Genomic DNA, 20,104 nt, shown 5'->3' on the forward strand with positions numbered 1-20,104 from the left:
CAGAAAAGACCAGCAGGTGGAGATGGGAGAAAACAATGCAGTGTAGACCAAGAAGCTGTGGCTTTGGGGCCAATTGGATAGGGTTTGAATCCCAAGTGTAGCACCAATGCGTAGGGTGGCCTCAGGCAAGTCTCTTTTAACACACCTGAATCTCATTTTCTTGTTTATAAGATAATGAAAATAGAATTTACCAAGATAGGTTGTTTTTAGGATTTAATATTATAAATATATTTTCTCTAGGTGCAAAGATTCAGTATTCATGTATGTAATGTTCTCAGTGACTTTATTTATAGAACATAACTGCTGCAAACAAGAAGAAATCAATATACACACACTCCCCTGCTTCCTGCACACTTGCACAGGCATGTGGTAATTTTTTTCTGGTATCTGCCAGGTTTCTTCACTTTAAAGCTGCTATTTCTCCTTTGTAATTAGTAAGTATTTTATGAAAAGGAATATTGGGGGCTATATAAATATACTGTACTGAACAAGTCTTCACCAACTTGTTTTAGCATCCATTGATGATTTTTACCTGAATAAATTATGCTATGATAGTTGCCAAATGGTGATTTTCAGACTCTATTTCTTATATGTTTGTTAGTTGGCATCTTACTATAAGAAAGATTTTCCTCTTCTCCCCATTTATTATTTTTTTGTATTGGTCTAAAATCATGGACTCCTATTTTACTTAGTGAGTTATGGTACTAGCATACTTTACTTTGTTGCTTAAATTGTCTTAGCTTTGGCCAGTGACTAGTTTTCCCCTCAGGCCGGCTCCTATGATATTTGGCAATTACCCATTATATTTTGAGCATTTCTTTACTTTCTGGCCTAGATATTCCAGGTTTATCTTATACTTTCCCTGCCCTTCCCTGAAACCAGCCATTTTGCCAAGTAGTTCTGATTCCTTGTAATAGCATGGTGTTTAGAAACCATGATCTGGGCACTGAGTATGCTTACTGTTATTGGGGTATCATAGCTTCAGGCCCTCTCAGTACAGAGGCAGGACATATATATTTATACATATATACACATGCATACTTTTTTAAAAGTATTTTTTGATTATACTGTTACAGTTGTCTTAATTTCTTTTCCCTTTGCTCCCCTCTGCGCAGTACCCTCCTTCCCTCCAGTAATCTCACCCTTCTTAAGTTCATGTCCATGAGTCGTGCATATAAGTTATTTGGCTTCACCCTTTCCTATATTATTATTAACTTCCCCCTGTCTATCTTGTAACTACCAATTATGCTTCTTAATCCCTGCACCATTTCCCTATTTCTTCCCCTTTTCCCTCCCAGCTGATAACCCTCCACATGCTCTTCATACCTATGATCCTGTTTCTATTCTGGTTGTTTGCCTAGTTTTTGTTTTTATTTTTCTAGGTTCTGTTGTTGATAGTTGTGAGTTTGTTGTCATTTTAATGTTCATAGTTTTGATCATCTTTTTCTTAAATAAGTCCCTTTAACATTTCATATAGTAAGGGCTTGGTGATGATGAGCTCCTTTAGCTTTATCTTGTCTGGGAAGCACTTTATATGCCCTTTCATTCTAAATAATAGCTTTGCTGGATAGAGTAATTTTGGTTGTAGGTCCTTGCTTTTCATCACTTTGAGTACTTCTTGCCAGTCCCTTCTTGCCTGCAAAGTTTCTTTTGAGAAATCAGCTGACAGTCTTATAGGAACCCATTTGTAGGTAACTCTTCTTTTGCTGCTTTTAAGATTCTCTCTTTATCTTGAACCTTTGGCATTTTAATTATGATGTGTCTTGGTGTCATCCTTTTTGGGTCTAGCTTGTTTGGGATTCTCTGTGCTTCCTGGACTTGTACATCTATTTCCTTTGTCAAATTAGGGAAGTTTTCCTTCATTATTTTTTCATTTAAGTTTTTAATTTCTTCCTCTTCCTCTTCTTCTGGCACCCCTATGATTTGGATGTTGGCATGTTTGAAGTTGTCCCAGATGTTTCTAAGCTTCTCCTCGATTTTTCAATTCTTGTTTTTTTTTTTTCTTTTTTTTTTTTTTAAATGTGTTTTATTGATTACAGTGTTACATTTGTTCCAATTTCCCTTCCCTCTGCTCCCCTCCACCCGGTGGCCCCTCTCCCTCCCCTTGTCCCCCCCTTTTAGTCCATGTCCATTGGTTGTACATATAGTTCTTCTCAACCTCTCTGTCTATTCCATTCCCTCCTGCGATGTTTCTTAATTCCTATACCATCTCCCTCCCTGTCCCCCTTCCCCTTCCCTGCTGACCTCCCCCCAGTATGTTCCCCATACCTATAGTTCTTTTTCCACTCTCATTGCCTATTTAGTTTGCCTTTGTTTCAATCCCCTAGCTTCTGTTGTTGTTTCTTGTGATGCAGTTTTCATTTTAGTGTTCATAGTTTTGATCCTCCTTTTTCTAAACCAGTCCTTTTAACATCTCATATAACAGTGGTTTGGATCTAATGAACTCTTTCAGTTTTATTTTGTCCTGGAAACACTTTCTCTGCCCTTCTATTCTGAATGACAGCTTCGCTGGATAAAGTATTTGTGGTTGTAGGTTTTTGCTTTTCATTACTTTGAATATTTCTTGCCAGTCCCTTCTTGCCTGCAGGGTCTCCCTTGAGAAGTCAGCTGATAGTCTAATTGGGACCCCTTTGTACATGATTCTTTTCTTCTCTCTTGCTGCTTTTAAGATTCTCTCTTTTATCTTTAACTTTTGACATTCTGATTATAATGTGTCTTAGAGTGGTTCTCCCTGGGTCCAGTTGTTTTGAAACTCTCTGTGCTTCCTGGACCTGTAAGTCTATTTCCTTCCCCAAGTTTGGGAAGTTCTGCTTTATTATATTTTCAATTAATTTTTCAATTTCTAGTTCAATTTTTCAATTTCTAGTTCAATTTTTCAATTTCTAGTTCAATTTTTCAATTTCTAGTTCTTCTTCTTCACCTTCTGGCAATCCGATAATCTGTATATTCGATCTCTTATAGCTGTCCCAGAGGTTTCTGATCCTCTCATCATTTTCCTTGCTTCCCGTTTCCTCTCTCTGCACTGGTTGACTGTTCCTTCTCTATGTTTTTGTTTGTTGATTTGAACTCTGGATTTTATTTCCTCAGCATCTGTCTCGTATATGGTTTTGTTCCTTTCAGTATGAGTGTTTTTCAATTCTTTCTCATCTTTTTCCAGATCTTTTGTTAATTCTGTAAGCCACCTGATAACAATGGCCCTGAACTGAGCCTCTGACAGGTTTCTTATTTGTTCATCTGTCAGGTTCTTCATCTGTTGCCTGGTGAGCTGCGCCACCGGGATTTCTATAGTTGTCTGCCTCATTTTGACAGATGCGTTTTGTTTTCTTGTGCCGGCTATAGGGGGCAGTGCCTTTGTACTTGTCACAACACAGCGACCGGCGGCGATCTGCAACCTTTCTCGCAGCGCTGTTACGCTTTGTGTGGGGGCATGGGTCCAAGATGGATTCCTGCAGTTATTCCACTAGGAGATTGGGATCCGTCCTCCGCCCTCTGGGCCTCACTGTTGGAGGTGATGCGGTGGCTGCTTTTCCCAGCGTTGGGGTCGCAAGTTGCCGGGGTTAGACTGCAGCTGAGATTGCTCTCCCTGCCGCTGTCCCTGGTGCTACCGCAAACAGCTCCGCCCCCTTTCGCTCTTCTTACCTGCCCAAAGGGCGCCGCTGGTTTATAACTCTGTACGTTGGGCTTCCATGTAGTTTTATTTTCTGGAATTTCTAGTTATCTTTTGTTTTGAAGTAGTTATATTCCTCTCTAGTTGTAGAGGGAGACCGAGCGTGTTCGTCTAAGCCTCCATCTTGGCCGGAAGTCCAATTCTTGTTTTTTCATCTGGTCGACTGTTTATTTTTTCCTTATGTTCCAAATCATTGATTTGAACCCCGGTTCCTTTCCCTTCACCACTGGTTTTGTATATATTTTCTTTTTTTTCACTTAATATAGCCTTCACTCCTTCTTTTCTGCATTTGCTGTGCTCAAGCGTATCTATCAAGTCTGTAAGCATCTTTATTATCAGTGTTTTGAATTCTGCATCTCTCATGTTGGCTATCTCCTCGTCTGTTAGGTTGGCTATCTCCTCGTCAGTTAGTTCTCCCAACTGGAACCTTGATCTGTTTCCTCTTTTGGGCCATACTTGTCTGTCTGCTAACTTGACAGGCTCCTTTGTTTGCCTCTGTGTCTTGGGTAGAGTTGTCACACCTGTTACATTATAAGAGGTGGAGCCTTAGGTATTCATCAGTATGGGGTTACCCGTTTCACCACTTTGTAGCACTGTATTTGGGGGAGGGATCAGGGAGGGAATGATGTTGCTTGCTCAGCACTCACCCCTTTTCCAGGTACCTCTACTTCCCGTATGGGACTGGTGCCTCTTTAGCTGTTGCCCTGGCTGTGGTTCCCAAAAGGGGTAGGTCTGCAGATGTTCTAGGACCGTGGAGGCCCTCTAAACAAACGTACTCTCCTGAGAGACTGGCAGTTTCTTCTGCAACCCTAACCCCCACTGGTTTTCATGGTCAGAAGCAATGAAGCTTTATTTTCTCCAGCACTGGAGTCATGAGCTGCCCAGTCTGGTGTGGTTCTGGGAGCGCTCCCCAGGTTTCCCTCCCTACTTTTTTTAATGTGTGACTGTGTTTTCTGCTGGCTGGCCCCAGCCACTATCACTGCTGCTGCACCTCCACACCGTGTCCTCTTTGCCCCAATACCGCATCCTCTCTGTTCTGGCTCCACCCCTCCTACCTGTCGGATGAGTATTTCTTTTTTTTTACCTTTGTTGGACTTCCGTGCAGCTCAGTTTCCTGGAACTTCTGGTTGTCTCCAGTTTTGAGGTAGTCGTAGTCCTTCTTAATTGTGGAGGGAGATGCAGTGTGTCTACCTATGCCTCCATCTTGGCCAGAAGTTTGACACTTCTATCTATATATGTATTAAAATTCATAAATTCACACTGATATTGGCATTTCCAATCCAACATCCAAGACTTTATTCTAGCCTCTACCTTCTTTGTAATTTCCCTTTTTAACAGTAAGAAACCTTGCTTCCATTATCTTCAATGCATGTACTTATTTGCTTCTTCTCTATTTGTAACCGTCTCCTGATCTGACTGGCCTTCTCCTTGGCTTAGGCTGTCTCTTCACCCCAGGCTGCAGGCCCTGGGAGCCCCTGCCCTCTCCATCCTGATTGTGTTCTCAGACCCAGTGCCCTCTGCCTGAAGGGAAGGAAGGGAATCAACACATTTTTTAAAAGAAAAGAGAGGAGAGAAAGAAAGTGGAAGAGGAAGAGCTGTTTTCTCCTGAGCACTTATCCGGGGGTTTTTTCCCCGCTAACTCGAAGCTTTATTCTATGCTATGTTCACAGTGAAATTGCATAAAAACTTATTTTACAACCTCCATGATTGTTTAAATACCCCAGTAATTCTCCTTTTTGAATTTTACAGCATTGATAGTTAATTTAAAGAATATATTTGTGTAAAGTGAATATGCAGATCTTTGAAAGCTTGGTTCTGAATTTCAGAGAGTGCCAATTTATTTATTTGAAAAGGTTTATTGAAGTTACAGACTTCTATTATTAAATTTAATAGTAATATGCAACTGTCACATGTTTTATTACATTTAGGTCTTTTCTCTTTAGGGTAAACAATTTTTCAGAATACTTTGGAAAGCTATTGATGACTTTAGGATAATTTTAATGTTTCAGTTGTAGATAAAGTGTCATTATTACTTTGGTACAGGAAGTTTCATTGAAGTAGAGAGTGTAATTATTGATGAAGAACCTCAAACTGAGTTAACAGAAGCTTCCAAACTTCCCTCTGGACAAAATGAAGAGGTACCGATAGGACCTAAGAAGGAAGAATTCGTTGGTGACTCTGAGGGCATCCTTGGAGACAACTCTGAAAATGAGCCTTTGGGTATTGAGCCACATGAAGAAACTGGAAAAGATGCAGACTATTTGCTCAATGAATGGCAAGATATTAATTTGGTAATTTATTTCATGCTTTAATATATTGCTAAGGAAGCCATGTTAAGTAGCCTTGAGTTCTAAGGCATTACTGGATGAATATTTATTAGTTATTTGCATGCATCTTTTTGTTCTTGCTGATGGTTCCTTTTTCATGTAGGTTGCTTGGGAAGTCTCTTGTGATTTAATGGATGAACTCTATAAAGATATTATAAACTTGCTCAGAAGTCCAAGTGGAAAAGTTCATAAGGGGAAAAGCTTACTGGCAATTTCAGTCAAACTAAATGTAGGCTTTTGTAAAAAATGAATTTAATTAGATTATTAGTATAATTATCTACAAATGAAAATATTTTTTAGGAGGAGCTGGAAACGTTGGAGAGTAACCTTTTAACAGAGCAGAATTCACTGAAAGCTCAAAAACAGCAGCAAGAACGAATTGCTGCTACTGTTACAGGACAGATGTTTTTGGAAAGCCAGGTAGGTGTACCAACTTCGCCTTCTTTTAAAAGCACCTACTGATATTTTTACTCAATCAGATATTCTGAGGGAAGGTATTAAATGAAATGTTTAAGCACTCCTGCCATTTCCAGGTCAAGGCCAGGTAGTAGCCATTGTTTATCTCTTAACTCTGTAGGAACTTCTTCGCCTGTTTGGAATTCCCTACATTGAGGCTCCAATGGAAGCAGAGGCTCAGTGTGCCATTCTGGATCTGACTGATCAAACTTCTGGAACAATCACTGACGATAGTGATATTTGGTTGTTTGGAGCACGACATGTCTATAAAAACTTTTTTAATAAAAACAAGTTTGTAGAATATTACCAGTATGTGGACTTTCACAACCAGTTAGGTAAGACTTTAGAGTATGATTGATTACTTTGTGAACTTTACCTTCAGAACTTGTATTAATTTTTTCTTTGTGAGGAACTAACTTGATGCATTAATGAAACTGATAGGGCTATATAAATTTTCATATAAGTGATCTTTTTGCTTATTAGAAGAATAGAATTTTAAAAATAGAATGAAAAAATTAGAATCCTAGTATATTTAGGTGTTTTCTGCAATTTAATCATCTGACCTGGTTTGACTTTGGTTACCTGTTACCTCAAGAATGAACCAAAGGTAGAGAAGGGAGGCAGGTGGGAGTCTCTCCTACTGGAATCATGAACCTCATGATCCTATACTGGTGTTTCTGGCAGTCTTTCATTCTCCCATTTATCCAGCAAGTGTGCCAGTTGTTGTTCCTATGTGCCAGTTGTTGTTTTGGCAATGGAGAAACAGAGGGAGAATAAAACAGTCTAATAGAAACAGATGATAAAAAACATACATTATAATTGCACAGTTAGTGGTGTGTGCCATATAGAAAAACAAAGCAGTGAAAGAGAGTTACAGGAAGTACATGTACTGTTTCATGTAGAATTTTGGTTGGGAAACGCTTTACTAATAGGTAACTTTTGGGCTGGTGTCTAAAGAGAAGTAGAAGCTAGTGTTATTACTATTGTATCTTGAATATGAGCATGTGCAAAGACCCTTGGGCAGAAGCTTGGTTGGTGTGTTCTAGGGAAGAAGAGGTTTTTATGTATTGATTTGTGTCCCCTCAAAATTCATATACTGTAATCTTAACCACCCCAAGCACCTCAGAATGTAGTTGTATTTGGAGATACAGTGTTTAAAGAGGTAATTATTAAATGAGGTCATTAGTGTGGGCCCCAAAACAGTATTAACTGGTGTTCTTAAAAGAAGAGGAGATTGGGATATAGAGGGAAAAGGGAAGATACAAGGAGAAAACAGCCATCTGCCAGTCGAGGAGAGACGTCTTCAGAAGAAACTAGCCCTGCCAGTAACTTAAAACTTCTAACCCTCAGAACTGTCAGGAAATAAATTCCTGTTGTTTAAGACACTCACTCTGGGTACTTTGTTGTAACTACCTGAGCAAACCAAGAAAGAAAAGACAGTGTGAGTGAATGAGGAGGAGAATGGCAAGAGTTAGTATCAGAGAGGATGGAAGAAATGAAAAGTAGGGTCTGCCATGCTATAGAAAAGATCTCTGGGTGAATTAAGTGTGTGATTTGAGAGAAGCAGCACAGTCAAAGATGACTCCTTGTCCTGAGCAATTGGTAGACTGGACTCATCATTAATGAGACGAGGGAATCCAGGGAAGGAGCAGTTGGAGTAAAAGAGATAGGGAGATTGAGGTTTGGATTTGTTACATCTGAAACGTTAAGGTGATTGTTGAATATCTGTGATTGTGGTTCAGAGGAGAAATCCAACTAGATAGCTAAATTTGTGGGTCAAGAGTATAGATGGTATTTAATAGATGGTATTAAGAGCTGGGAAGGTGGATGAAACTTTAAGATTCTTAACAGAATACCAAAAAAAAAGAATCTTATTTTCAAACAGTAAATAAGAGATGTCTTTGGCTGTTGGATGAGAATATGTATACATATATATTATTCATATAATATGTCTATATATGTTATGTAATGCTTATAAAATAAAATATAAAATTTAAAAATATATAATAATTTTTACTCTTATAGGATTGGACCGGAACAAATTAATAAATTTGGCCTATTTGCTTGGAAGTGATTACACAGAAGGAATACCCACTATAGGTTGTGTTACAGCTATGGAAATTCTCAATGAATTCCCTGGACATGGCCTGGAACCCCTCCTTAAATTCTCGTAAGTTCTTTCTCAATTTCTTTAATCCAGATGTTCATATAAATACCCAGATTACCAGTCAAAACTATTATTTACACTATGAACTGTTACAAATCATTGTGCATTAAGAAAATAGGAGGAGGGACTTCTGGCCAAGATGGAGGCCTAGACAGACATGTTAGGTCTCCTTCCACAACTAAGAAGGAATACAACTTATCTCAAAGCTAGAGACAACCAGAAGTTCCAGAAAATCAAGCTGCTTGGAAGTCCAACAAACAAAGATATAAAGAAGAAATGCTCATCCAGACAGGTAGGAGGGGTGGAGCCAGGGTGGAGAGGACAAGGTATGGTGGCGGCAGCAGCAACAGGCTGGTGGAAAGTGCAGTCACACTTTTTAAAAAGTTGGGAGGGACACCTGGGGAGCGGTCTGAGCTCCTGACCAGACCCTGCAGACCACTGTCCCAATGCCAGGGAAAATCAAGCCTTATTGCTTCTGACTGTACAAACCAGTAGGGGTTGGGGCAGAGGAAGAAACTGCCAATCTCTTAGCAGAGTCCGCTTGTTTAAAGGGCCCCCATGGTCCTAGAACATCCGCAAACCCACCCACTGTGGGAACGACAGGTTGGACAACAGCTAGAGAGGCACCAGTCCCATACGAAAGTGGGAGAAGTGCCTGGAAAAGGAGCAAGTCCTGAGCAAGCGGCATTGTTCTCTCTCTGACCCCTCTCCCACATACAGCACCACAGCGTGGTGAAATGGGTTGCTCTGTACTGACGACTACCTAAGGCTCTGCCCCCTATAACATAAGAGATGCGACAGCCCTTGCCCAAATCACAGAGGCAAACACAGAAAGATGAGGAGAGAGAAGTATGACTCAGAAGCAGGGGCAAATCAAGGTCCCAGTGGCACAACTAAGTAGTGAGCGGATAGCACACCTAACGGATAAGGAGACAGATAACTTAAGCACAGTTTAAGGCATTGGTGATTAGGATGCTTACAACTCTAACCACAGTGATTAAACAGGACAGGGAAAGAATGAAGGCTATCCTGGCTGAAATGAAGGAAAATCCATATGAAATAAGTGGTGAAGGAAAGGAAACCAGGGTTCAAATCAACAAATTGGAACATAATGAAGAAACAGTCAACCAGTACAGAAGAAGGAAATGAGAATTTAAAAAAATGAGGGGAGGCTTAGAAACCTCTGGGACAGCTATAAACGTGCCAACATCCGAATCATAGGGTTGGCAGAAGGTGAAGAGGGAGAGCAAGAAATTGAAAAATTATGTGAAAAAATAATGAAGGAAAACTTTCCTAATTTGAGGAAGGAAATGGACATACGGGCCCTGGAAGCACAGAGTCCCAAACAAACGAGACCCAGTGAGGACCACACCAAGACACATCATAATCAAAATGCCAAAGGTTAAGGATAAAGAGAGAATCCTAAAAGCAGCAAGAGAGAAGAGAATTACTTACAAAGGAGTACATATAAGACTGTCAGCTGATCTCTCAAAAGAAACTCGGCAGGCAATAAGGGACTGGCGAGAAATATTCTAAGTGATGAAAAGCAAGGCCCTACAACCAAGATTACTCTATCCAGCAAAGCTACCATTCAGAATGGAAGGGCAGAGTAAGTGTTTCCCAGACAAAGTAAAGCTGAAGGAGTTTATCAACACCAAGCCATTATTATATGAAATGTTAAAGGGACTTATTTAAGAAAAAGGATATCAAAACTATGAACATTAAAATGAAAACAGTATCATAGCTGTCAAGAACAGAAATTAGAGAATGGAACAAAGGTAAACTAAGCAGACAACTAGAGTGGGAACAGAATCATAGGTATGGGGAGCATGTGGGGGGAGGGCAGCTGGGAGGGGGAGAGAGGAGAGGGAGGGAAATGGTGCAGAATGAAGAAGCAAGGTAGGAGGGTGGGGGATAGATGGGGATGTTGAGGAGAGCTTTATGCACAACCCATGGACATGGACTAAGGGTGGGGAACTGCTGGAGGAAGGGGGGTTGTTCGGTGGAGGGGAGCAAAGGGAAAAGAAATTGGGACAACTGTAACAGCCTAGTCAATAAAACATACAAAAAAAGAAAACAGGAGGAGGTATTGATTGGGGTTGATAAGGTGTGTTTTCCCTCTTCTAGAATTCTGATGAAATAAGAGACTTTTTTTTTTTAGTGTTACCAGGCTTATCCTAATTCAAGGGTACAAAGCCAGTCCTGTGGGATTTCCCAGGTGTGTAGAAATTGCTGCTTTCTTCATTCAGATATTTATTGAGTAGCTCCTTTGTGTCAGACCCTGTGGTATAGGCTGGGATGGAAGAGAGGAATAAGTCATAGACCATACCCTCAAGCAGCTCCCGTGCTTTTGGGGTTAACAGAGAAGCAAACACATACTTGTACTTCTGTTTGTTGAGTGTTCTGAAAGAGGTTGTCCAGAGAGGGGCATGGAAATATAATGCCAAGAACTTTATATTAGGCACTGCTTTCCTTTTTCTCACTGCATGTATACTGAGTTGTGTTCGGTGGTGGGTACATTTCACACAGAACCTAGAGTTGTCCTAAACTTGGGATACAATTCAATTTTGGAGATTCTGAGATGGTGGTAGTTATGAATGACTGTGAAAGTAGTTCTTTCTTAAGGTTGTCCCTTGATGGCATCTTCTTAAAACAATTGAGGTATATATAATTCATAAACCATAAGTTTCACATTTTTTAAAGTGCACAATTCGGTGACTTACAGGTTATTAACGAGATTGTGATCTCCTCTTCTAACCAACAATTTGTCATGAGATACTAATTTGCAGCAGATGATTTAATTATTTTTTATCATGTATTTGAAAAATTCTGAGTTCTGTTCTGAAGAATCAGTGATTAGAATTCAAACTTAAATATAAAATTGTTTTAATGATTGCTGTCCTGCAGCCTTAGCACACATACCAGTGTACTTCATTTTATGCTTTCTTTATATCTCTTTTCATAATTTTATTATTGAGGAAATATATATACTTGAGGTAAGTTGTTAAGGAGCTTGTAGGTCATGGTTTTTAAATAATTTGAAAAGCTACAAGGACCTTTTGTATACAAATAATAAATACATAATAGAAAAATTATAAAATATGGTTTAAAAAGATTATAGTTAACATTTTGATTTATATAATTTGAGTCTTTGCACAGTATACTCATACATTTTATATATATACATTTGACCTTGAACAACAGGTTTGAACTGCATGGGTCTCCTTATATGTGGATTTTATTTGGATTATTTTTTTCCCATTACTGTACAGTTGATCTCTCTGTATTTTAGGTTTTGTAACCATGAATTAAGTCTACCATACGTTAAAAACAGTATTTTCTTTTTTAAGTATATTTTATTGATTATGCTGTTACAGTTGTCCCAATTTTTTTCCCTTGGCCACTTCTACCTAGTCCACCCTTCCCTTCAGCAATCCCCAACCCCTTAGTTCATGTCCGTGGGTTGCGCATGTTAAGTTCTTAAGCTTCACCCTTTCCTATACTATTCTTAACACCCCCTGTCTATTTTGTTCCTACTGTTACAGAGCAAAGCGGGGCTCATTCACACGGTGCCTTGGTGCATTACCCAACAATTAGTGTTGAGAAAAACAGGTCTTTATTCACAATATTCCAACGCTGGGGTGGCTGGGGGCACTTCAGCTCAGAGCCCTGTTCTCCCACAAGACCCAGCACTTCCCTTGCTTCCCAAAAGACTGTAAACCAAAACCAAGCCCAGTAGTTTCCCATTCCTTATCTGTTAGCTCTCTTCCCCACGATTGGGGGTATGTTGTCTTCAGTCTTTGTATTATGGTCCAGGAAAGCATGTGCCGTGTTACACTGGATCATGGTGAAGTCTTCTTCATATGTCCCAAGTTCCAAGAGTCCGGATAGAGTCTGGATCTGCAAGGCAGAGTCCTTGGTGGCTTTGGAGTCAGTTAGAGCTGACACAATCAAAGCAGCAGCATGCCTGCTTTCTTACCAGCCTAGGCCACATGGCCAAAGCTGACTACAAACTGCATAGCTACTTTTTTGCACAAGGCTGCTACAACATACTCCTCCATCATGCTCTCTTCAGCATACTCCTTCTTATTCCAGCCCTTAATCCAAAACCACATGGCACTTCTACCACATCAGACCTCATGGTGGACGGTGGAGAGGGAGGGGGCCCCTCTACATCTTTTCAAACTGCATGGTCCCCTACCTCATGGCTCTCCCATTATTTTAAATGCTGACCCCAGCATCATACATCATTGTTATGAAAATTATCTTAAGCCATATCTTCCTCAGTTTTAGCACAGCTTCCCTTCAGGAAAGGCTCTGCTATCACTTTGTCATTGTTATGAAAAGCATTTTAAGTGGTATCATCCACCTTTTTACCCAGGCAGCAGCACAGCTATTCTCTAGTTATCAGCTTGCCATAGATATGCAAAGTACTTTAAAGACTGTATTATTTCATTCCCCCACCCCCAAAACCATGTGCTGTGGGGACTTTGGGGATCCCTCCCCTGCTCTGTTACACTACCCACTATGCACCTTGATCCCTGCACCATCCCCCCTTGCTCCCCCTCCCCCCTCCCCCCTCCCAGCTGATAACCCTCAAAATGATCCTCAAACCTGTGATTCTCTTCCTGTTCTGGTTGTTTGCTTAGTTTTTGTTTTTATTTTTCAGGTTTAGTTGTTGATAGTTGTGTTTGTTATTTTAATGTTCAGTTTTGATCTTTTTCTTAAATCCCTTTAACATTTCGTATAATAATGGCTTAGTGATGATGAACTCCTTTAGCTTTATCTTATCTGGGAAGCACTTTATCTGCCCTTCCATTCTAAATGATAGCTTTGCTGGATAGAGTAATCTTGGTTGTAGGTCCTTGCTTTTCATCACATTGAATACTTCTTGCCAGTCTCTTCTTGTCTGGAAGGTTTCTTTTGAGAAATCAGCTGATACTCTTATGGGAGTTCCTTTATAGGTAACTCTCTTCTTTTCTCTTGCTGCTTTTAAAATTCTCTCTTTATCTTTAACCTTTGGTGTTTTAATTATGATGTGCTTTGGTGTAGTCCTCTTTGGGTACAACTTGTTTGGGACTCTCTGGGCTTCCTGGACTTTTATGTCTTATTTCCTTCACCAAGTCAGGGAAGTTTTCTTTCATTATTTTTTCACCTAAGTTTTCAATTTCTTGCTCTTCCTCTTCTTCTTCTGACACTCCTACAATTCGGATGTTGGTATGTTTAGAGTTATCCCAGAGGTTCCTAAGCCTCTTGTTGTTTTTTTCAATTCTCATTTCTTCTTCTCCAGGTGAATATTTGTTTCTTCCTTTTGTTCCAAATCGTTGATTTGAATCCCACTTTCTGTCCCATCACTGTTGGTTCCCTGTAGATTTTTCTTTATTTCACTTTGTATACCCTTCAATTCTTCCTTTATTTTGTTGCCATACTCAATCATTTCTCTGAGCATCTTGATCACCAGTGTTTTGAACTCTGCATCTGATATGTTGGCTATCTCTGTTTCATTTAGTTCTTTTCCTGGGGTTTTGTTCTGTTCTTTCATTTGGGCCATATTTCTTTGCCTCTTTACTTTTGCAGCCTGCCTGTGTTTCTTTCTGTGTATTGGGTAGAGCTGCTTTGACTCTGTGTCTTGTTGGCATGACCTAATGTAGTAGGTGTCCAACAGGGTCCAGTGGCACAGCCTCCCCTATCACCCAAGCTGGGTACTCGAGGTGTGCCCTATGTGTAGACTGCATTCACACTCCTCTTGTAGTTGAGCCTTGGTTGGTGTTGGTTTCTTTTTGCATTTTGATCCTACAGTGAAGTCTGTAGTTAGCCTTTTTTTATCACTAGGTGGCACTCCTGCATCAGTGAAGTGAAACTGGTTGGGACAGCACATCTGAGTTACTTGCTAATACTGATAAGTATGTGAAGCAGTGGAATGTGATACAGGGTTTGTTTAGGTTCTGTTGAATGCATAGATTGGTGATCGTTATATTTGTTTTAACTTTTATGCCATTCTTTTTTCAAATTGTGCAAACTTTCTGATTATCTGTTGCCACATTATAAACCGAACAGCAGCTGTCATTGATTTTGCTCTTGAATCCACAGTCTGGTCAGGCCATGTCTGGATGTGTTGTCTCTTTTCAATGTATATTAGGGTACAGCTCACATGGACTAGAGGATTCACTTGAGATGGCTCACATACACGGCCGGCAAGTGGTACTGTCACCTAAAAGCTTAGGCGAAAGTGGACTGTTGGCCTAGGACCCTCTCTATCTGGACCTCTTTATAAGCTGGGCCTTCCTTAGAGCATGTTGGCTGCTTCCGAGGCAAATTATCTAAGGGACAGATTGTGGAAACTAGTTGCCGAGGGCCTGAAAGAGTGTCACTTCTTTAGCCACAGAGTCTGCCCATCTCAAGGGGAAGGGACATGGACTGCTTCCTGAAGGGAGAAGAGTCAAAGAATGTGTGGCTGTCTTTAACATGCCATAATAATTGATCTTTATAATGGAAAAATTGAAAATGAATAAAATATAAAGAAAATGGACAGCTGTACTCTTGCTTAGAGCATTGCCTAGCACACAATGAAGTGATGTTGCTTTAAATAACTTTACTTTTTATTTTATACATTTTTTCCAAAATCAGGATCATATTCTATGTAGAATTATGTTCTACATTTAAAAAATTAACATGTTCTTGGCATTTTTACATTGTATTAAATATTCTTGGGTCCATTATTGTAGCTAATTCAAGGTAAATAATGCACATAGATATATTTCCTCCATTCTACTTGTGAGAAAGAGACCCAAAGAAGTCGTGACATTTTTATGAGTATGGGCTCTGGAGGAAGATTGTCAGGGTCTGACTGTACCAACCATAGCTATGAAATCTTGAGTAAGTCGTTTTTGTTTGAGTTCAGTTTCCTTTTCTGTGAGGTGAGGACAGTGATAGGCCTGTGCTCATGGATGACTGGGTGTGTAGAACAGTTAACACAGTGCCAAGCATCGAGTTATCTTTAATCAGTGTTTGTCATCATTATATATTATGATTAATAGCACTAAAAATAATAACATTTGTATTCTGTAGGTCATAGGATTTGTTTTGGAATTAGGAATTGAGTTATTGTCTCCTAACTTTATATCTGTAACTGTAGTGCATCTATTGCAATGTTAATGTTTTATAAAGACTTTTTTCCTTTCTTTATAGAGAGTGGTGGCATGAAGCTCAAAAAAATAAGAAGGTAGGACCTAATCCTTATGACACTAAAGTGAAAAAAAAGTTACGGAAGTTGCATCTCCCACCTGGCTTTCCTAGTGCAGCTGTTGCAGATGCTTACCTCAAACCTGTGGTGGATGAGTCCAAGGGATCGTTTCTGTGGGGGAAACCAGATCTTGACAAAATTAGAGAATATCCTTTTACTTAAAACATAGGAATATTGAGCCAAATATGTGTTTTGGTTTAAAACTTATAGAACATGAACTTGGATTTTCTGAATATTCTATTTGGCTAAGACACTCCTTTTAGTTCCTTTTTCTCTCTCAGTTTTTTTTTTTTTTTTTTTTTTTTTTTTTGGTGGTAAAATGCACATAAAACTTACATTTACACTCTTAACCGTTTTAACTGTACAATTTGGTAGTATTAAAACATTAACATAGTTGTGCAACCATTAGCACCATCCATCCTCATAACTCTTTTCATCTTGTAAAACTGAAACTTCATACCCATTAAACAATAATTCCCCATTCCCCCTGGTTCAGTCTGTGGCCTTTACCATTCTATATTCTGTCTATGATTTTGACTATTTTTTGTACTTCATATAAGTGGAATCATACAGCATTGTTCTTTTTTGTCTGGCTTCACTGAGCACAATATCCTTAAGGTTCATCCATGTTGTAGCATGTATCAGAATTTCCTCTCTTTTGAAGGCTGAATAATATTCTGTTATATGTATATACCACATTTGGACACCTGGGTAGTTCCACATTTTAGCTATTGTGAATCATATCCTTAGTTTTAAAGAGAATCTTTATTTGAAATAAGTAGTGATAGTATTCATAGATATAACCATGTACTTAAGTATTCTGAAAGAATGGAAAGAGAATTTATTTTTATCACTGATGTTTCTTTCTGCATATTTAATCATTTGATTAGATGTTTAAAGTTTGCAATAGAATTAATCTAACTACAAGTTTTTCTGTCAAAGAAATATGTGTGTTACTTGTTTTTATTCTAAGTTAACCTTTTTTTTATAGTCATAATGTTTGATATCCTAGAATGAGAGTTGGATGTTTTATCTTAGAGGATATTGAAAAGAACATAGTGCCATATGATTATGTTGGAGTAATTTGTTTTGTTGCTCCTTCTTTAACCACTTTTAACCATTATAAATATGAAAATCTTTGGAGATATGGGGAATGGAATCAAGGATGGTTTTTTGGACCTTTTTATTTATCACTTGTATAAATTTCTTTAGAAATGTGTATATGCCTTAACTGCCTGCATATTTTGTCAGCGGTATTTTGGCTGGAATAGGACAAAGACAGATGAGTCTCTGTTTCCGGTATTAAAGCAACTGAACACCCAGCAGGTAATCATGGCAACTCTTTTCCTAAGTTCAGGATAAAGAGTTATTCTTTTATTTTAGTGCATGTAACATAAATTTTTAAATGATTAAGTAAGAACAGAAGAAAACAATAAAAGAAAAATTGGACTTCATCTTCATTTTCTAATGTCACCCTTAGGGCTGGACGTTTAGTATCCTTTTGATTCATTCTTACTTTGAAAAAAACAGTGTAATGATGGATTGCACACTGAGGTGGTTTTAATTAAATATTTTATCCTTTTAGAGCTATTTTTATTTTTAACAAGTCGAAGTATCTAGGTCAAAGCAGTTCTGATCATTAATGTCTTAACACTCCTTAAGTCTGTATGGAATCATCAAAGATAGAAGTTCAGTGTTTATAGTATTGGCAGGAGACATTTTTGAAGAGAAAAGAGGCCTTAGTATGGTCCTCAGTTTTCCTGTGTAGGTAACTATGTCTTATTTTATACATGAGTATATTCTTACCCATATAAAAACCTTCTTCCACCTCAGAGACAACCCAGAAAATATAGATACACTAAATCTATGCATGTATAAATGAGGTTGTATCCTGTAAGGTATATATTTTAAGTTAAATCCTTTTTCATTAGGTTTGGTAAATTTTGAAAAACCATAAAACAGATGTTTCCAGAAAAATTTCCCATTGTTTGTTTGATAACTTTTGTACTGGAAACATTGGACGCCAGCAGACAAGGGTAGTTGACTTAGTGACTGATTACTAATTAATTTAAGATAACTTTTAAAAATATTTTATTTATTTTTAGAGAGAGGGGAAGGGAGGGAGAGAGGGAGGGAGACACTGATCGGTTGCCTCTTGCCTGCTCCACCTGGGGACCTGGCTCAAGCTCAGGCATGTGTCCTGACCAGGAATCGAACCAGTGACTTTTCGCTTAATGAAACTATGCCCAACCCACTGAGCCATGCCAGTTAGGACAATTTAAGATAAATTTTGTTGTAAGAGGTTTTATACTTTTCATTGTAGAAGTTAATATAAATTTATATCCTCAAAATTAGAAAGTAAAAAAAAATGAATTAAAATTTTTTATTATCTACATCTTCTAATATAGATGTTAATGTTTAGGTTTCTTAAATTTCCCTGTCCTACATATGTTTATTATACATAAGTGCAATTTGATATATCTAACCCCCTATCTATTAATGTAAGTTTTTTCTTTGTATTACACAATTTTCATTATTTCAAATGACCAGATTACATTTCATCAGAGATTTAACTTAACTTGGTTCAGCTCGCTTAGTGGACCTTTAATTTTCAGGTTTTCATAAATAATGTTGTGATGCACATTAGGCTATAATTTTTCCAAATGTAACTTTTATTTTTAAAAGTTTTTTATTGTATTTTTTATTACCATTTAGTCCCCTTATATCCTTCTCCCCCTGCAATCACCATGTAATTATTTTTAAAGAATGTCTTCCTAAAAGTCATAAAAATATTTTTATGACTCTTAATATATAGTACTATGAATTTGCCTCATAAAGGTTTTTGAAAGGAGATAGTAGAATTTGGGAACAGACCCCATGAAATTTTGTTACTTCAAAAGAAGATAATCTATTAGGCTATTGTAAAATATTTAACTTACTTGAGCGCCTAGGAAGGGATTTCTTATTTGAGATGTGGACAGAGGACTTAGCTGACAAAGATGGTGCGAGTACTGCATTAAGTATGATCTAGACAGTAAAATTTACTGTCTTTGATTCATTTGGGAGAGAACTGGCTTTTGAGAGATAATGAATTAGTGTTCTCTGGAAGGGTCGTTCAATGCTAGTGAGCAACGTGGAACTTCAGATTTGCTGTAGAAACTACCTGTCTGATTTATTATTATTTTATTTTATATTTTAGACCCAGCTCCGAATTGATTCTTTTTTTAGATTAGCTCAACAGGAGAAACAAGATGCTAAGGGTATTAAGAGCCGGAGACTAATCAGAGCTGTGACATGTATGCTGAGAAAAGAAAGAGAAGAAGCCAGTCAAAGAGAAGCAGTTTCTTTTGCCATGGAGAAAGAATTTGAGTTCCCTGATAAAATAAAAGTTAAGACCCAGAAGAGAAGCATAGCAAATAAATGGAAAGAGTCGTCAAGCTTGAAACGAAAGAGGCTTTTGGATTTTAAACGAGATAGTAAATGTGGTGGGCTTTTTGGGGAAGCCTACCTCTCGCAATCATCTGATGCATCTTCAAGTGAGGATGCTGAATGTTTATCTTTAATGAACGTGCAGCAAGGAAAAACAGCTGGAGAGGCAAAAGTCAGCTCTTCAGATTTGCAGAACACAGTGAAACCTGATTCTGTAAGGGATGAAGGTGCCACCACTAGCAGTAGCTCTAGTGATGATGACAGAGAGAAAACAAAACCAGTCCTGGTGACTGCCAGATCTGTGTTTGGGAAGAAGGGGAAACTGGGGAGCGCAAGAAGAAAGAGAAAACCCTAGTTTAAACATGTATTTTCTAATCTTTTGTAATAAATTTCTTGTGAGGAAATAATAAAATTAAATGTAACTGCACAGTCTTTGTGTTCAGTGTGCAGTTTTTAAAAATATAAATCTTCACTTGATATGTAATTTCAATATGTTACATTTTTTTTAGTGTTTTCTACCTCACTGGGTATTTCCTTGTATTCACAGGCTTTATGTTCCTATTATCATACAATGTCTGATGCTTTCTGATGATATTAAAGGAAAAAGAATTTAGATTGATCATTACTCACTTTCGATACACATCCCTCTGACTCTACAACCTAGATGAAGAGAAAAATAACCTTATTTCTAATTTCATAACAGTGGCAGTTACACCCAGCTACATAAGGTCTTGTCCCCCACTGCTTACCATTTTCTGTCATGGACCACTTAGGTATAGCAGGAAGGAGCTGCAATGTACTTGAAAAGTATGTCT

At 38.4% G+C, this 20,104-nt stretch overlaps 1 protein-coding gene across 2 annotated transcripts in view; it reads left to right on the forward strand.

The window, feature by feature from the left end:
- The window catches only part of ERCC5 (ERCC excision repair 5, endonuclease), a 42,143-nt gene extending 22,424 nt beyond the window's left edge, over positions 1-19,719 (forward strand). The window contains exons 10-17 of one of the 2 annotated variants that reach the window (XM_090258681.1): positions 5,711-5,958; positions 6,295-6,414; positions 6,572-6,785; positions 8,476-8,620; positions 10,779-10,835; positions 15,806-16,006; positions 17,102-17,186; positions 19,060-19,719. In XM_090258681.1, the coding sequence (XP_090114807.1) occupies positions 5,711-5,958; positions 6,295-6,414; positions 6,572-6,785; positions 8,476-8,620; positions 10,779-10,835; positions 15,806-16,006; positions 17,102-17,186; positions 19,060-19,644 (1,655 nt within the window). In that variant the 3' untranslated portion in view covers positions 19,645-19,719. The remainder of the gene's footprint in view (positions 1-5,710; positions 5,959-6,294; positions 6,415-6,571; positions 6,786-8,475; positions 8,621-10,778; positions 10,836-15,805; positions 16,007-17,101; positions 17,187-19,059) is intronic. The other variant, XM_090258682.1, reaches the window with a different exon arrangement.
- The last annotated feature ends 385 nt before the right edge of the window (positions 19,720-20,104 follow it).

Source organism: Furipterus horrens, unplaced genomic scaffold (genome assembly GCF_987537825.1).
Source record: "Furipterus horrens unplaced genomic scaffold, mFurHor1.1.pri manual_scaffold_12, whole genome shotgun sequence".
Lineage (NCBI taxonomy): Eukaryota > Metazoa > Chordata > Mammalia > Chiroptera > Furipteridae > Furipterus > Furipterus horrens.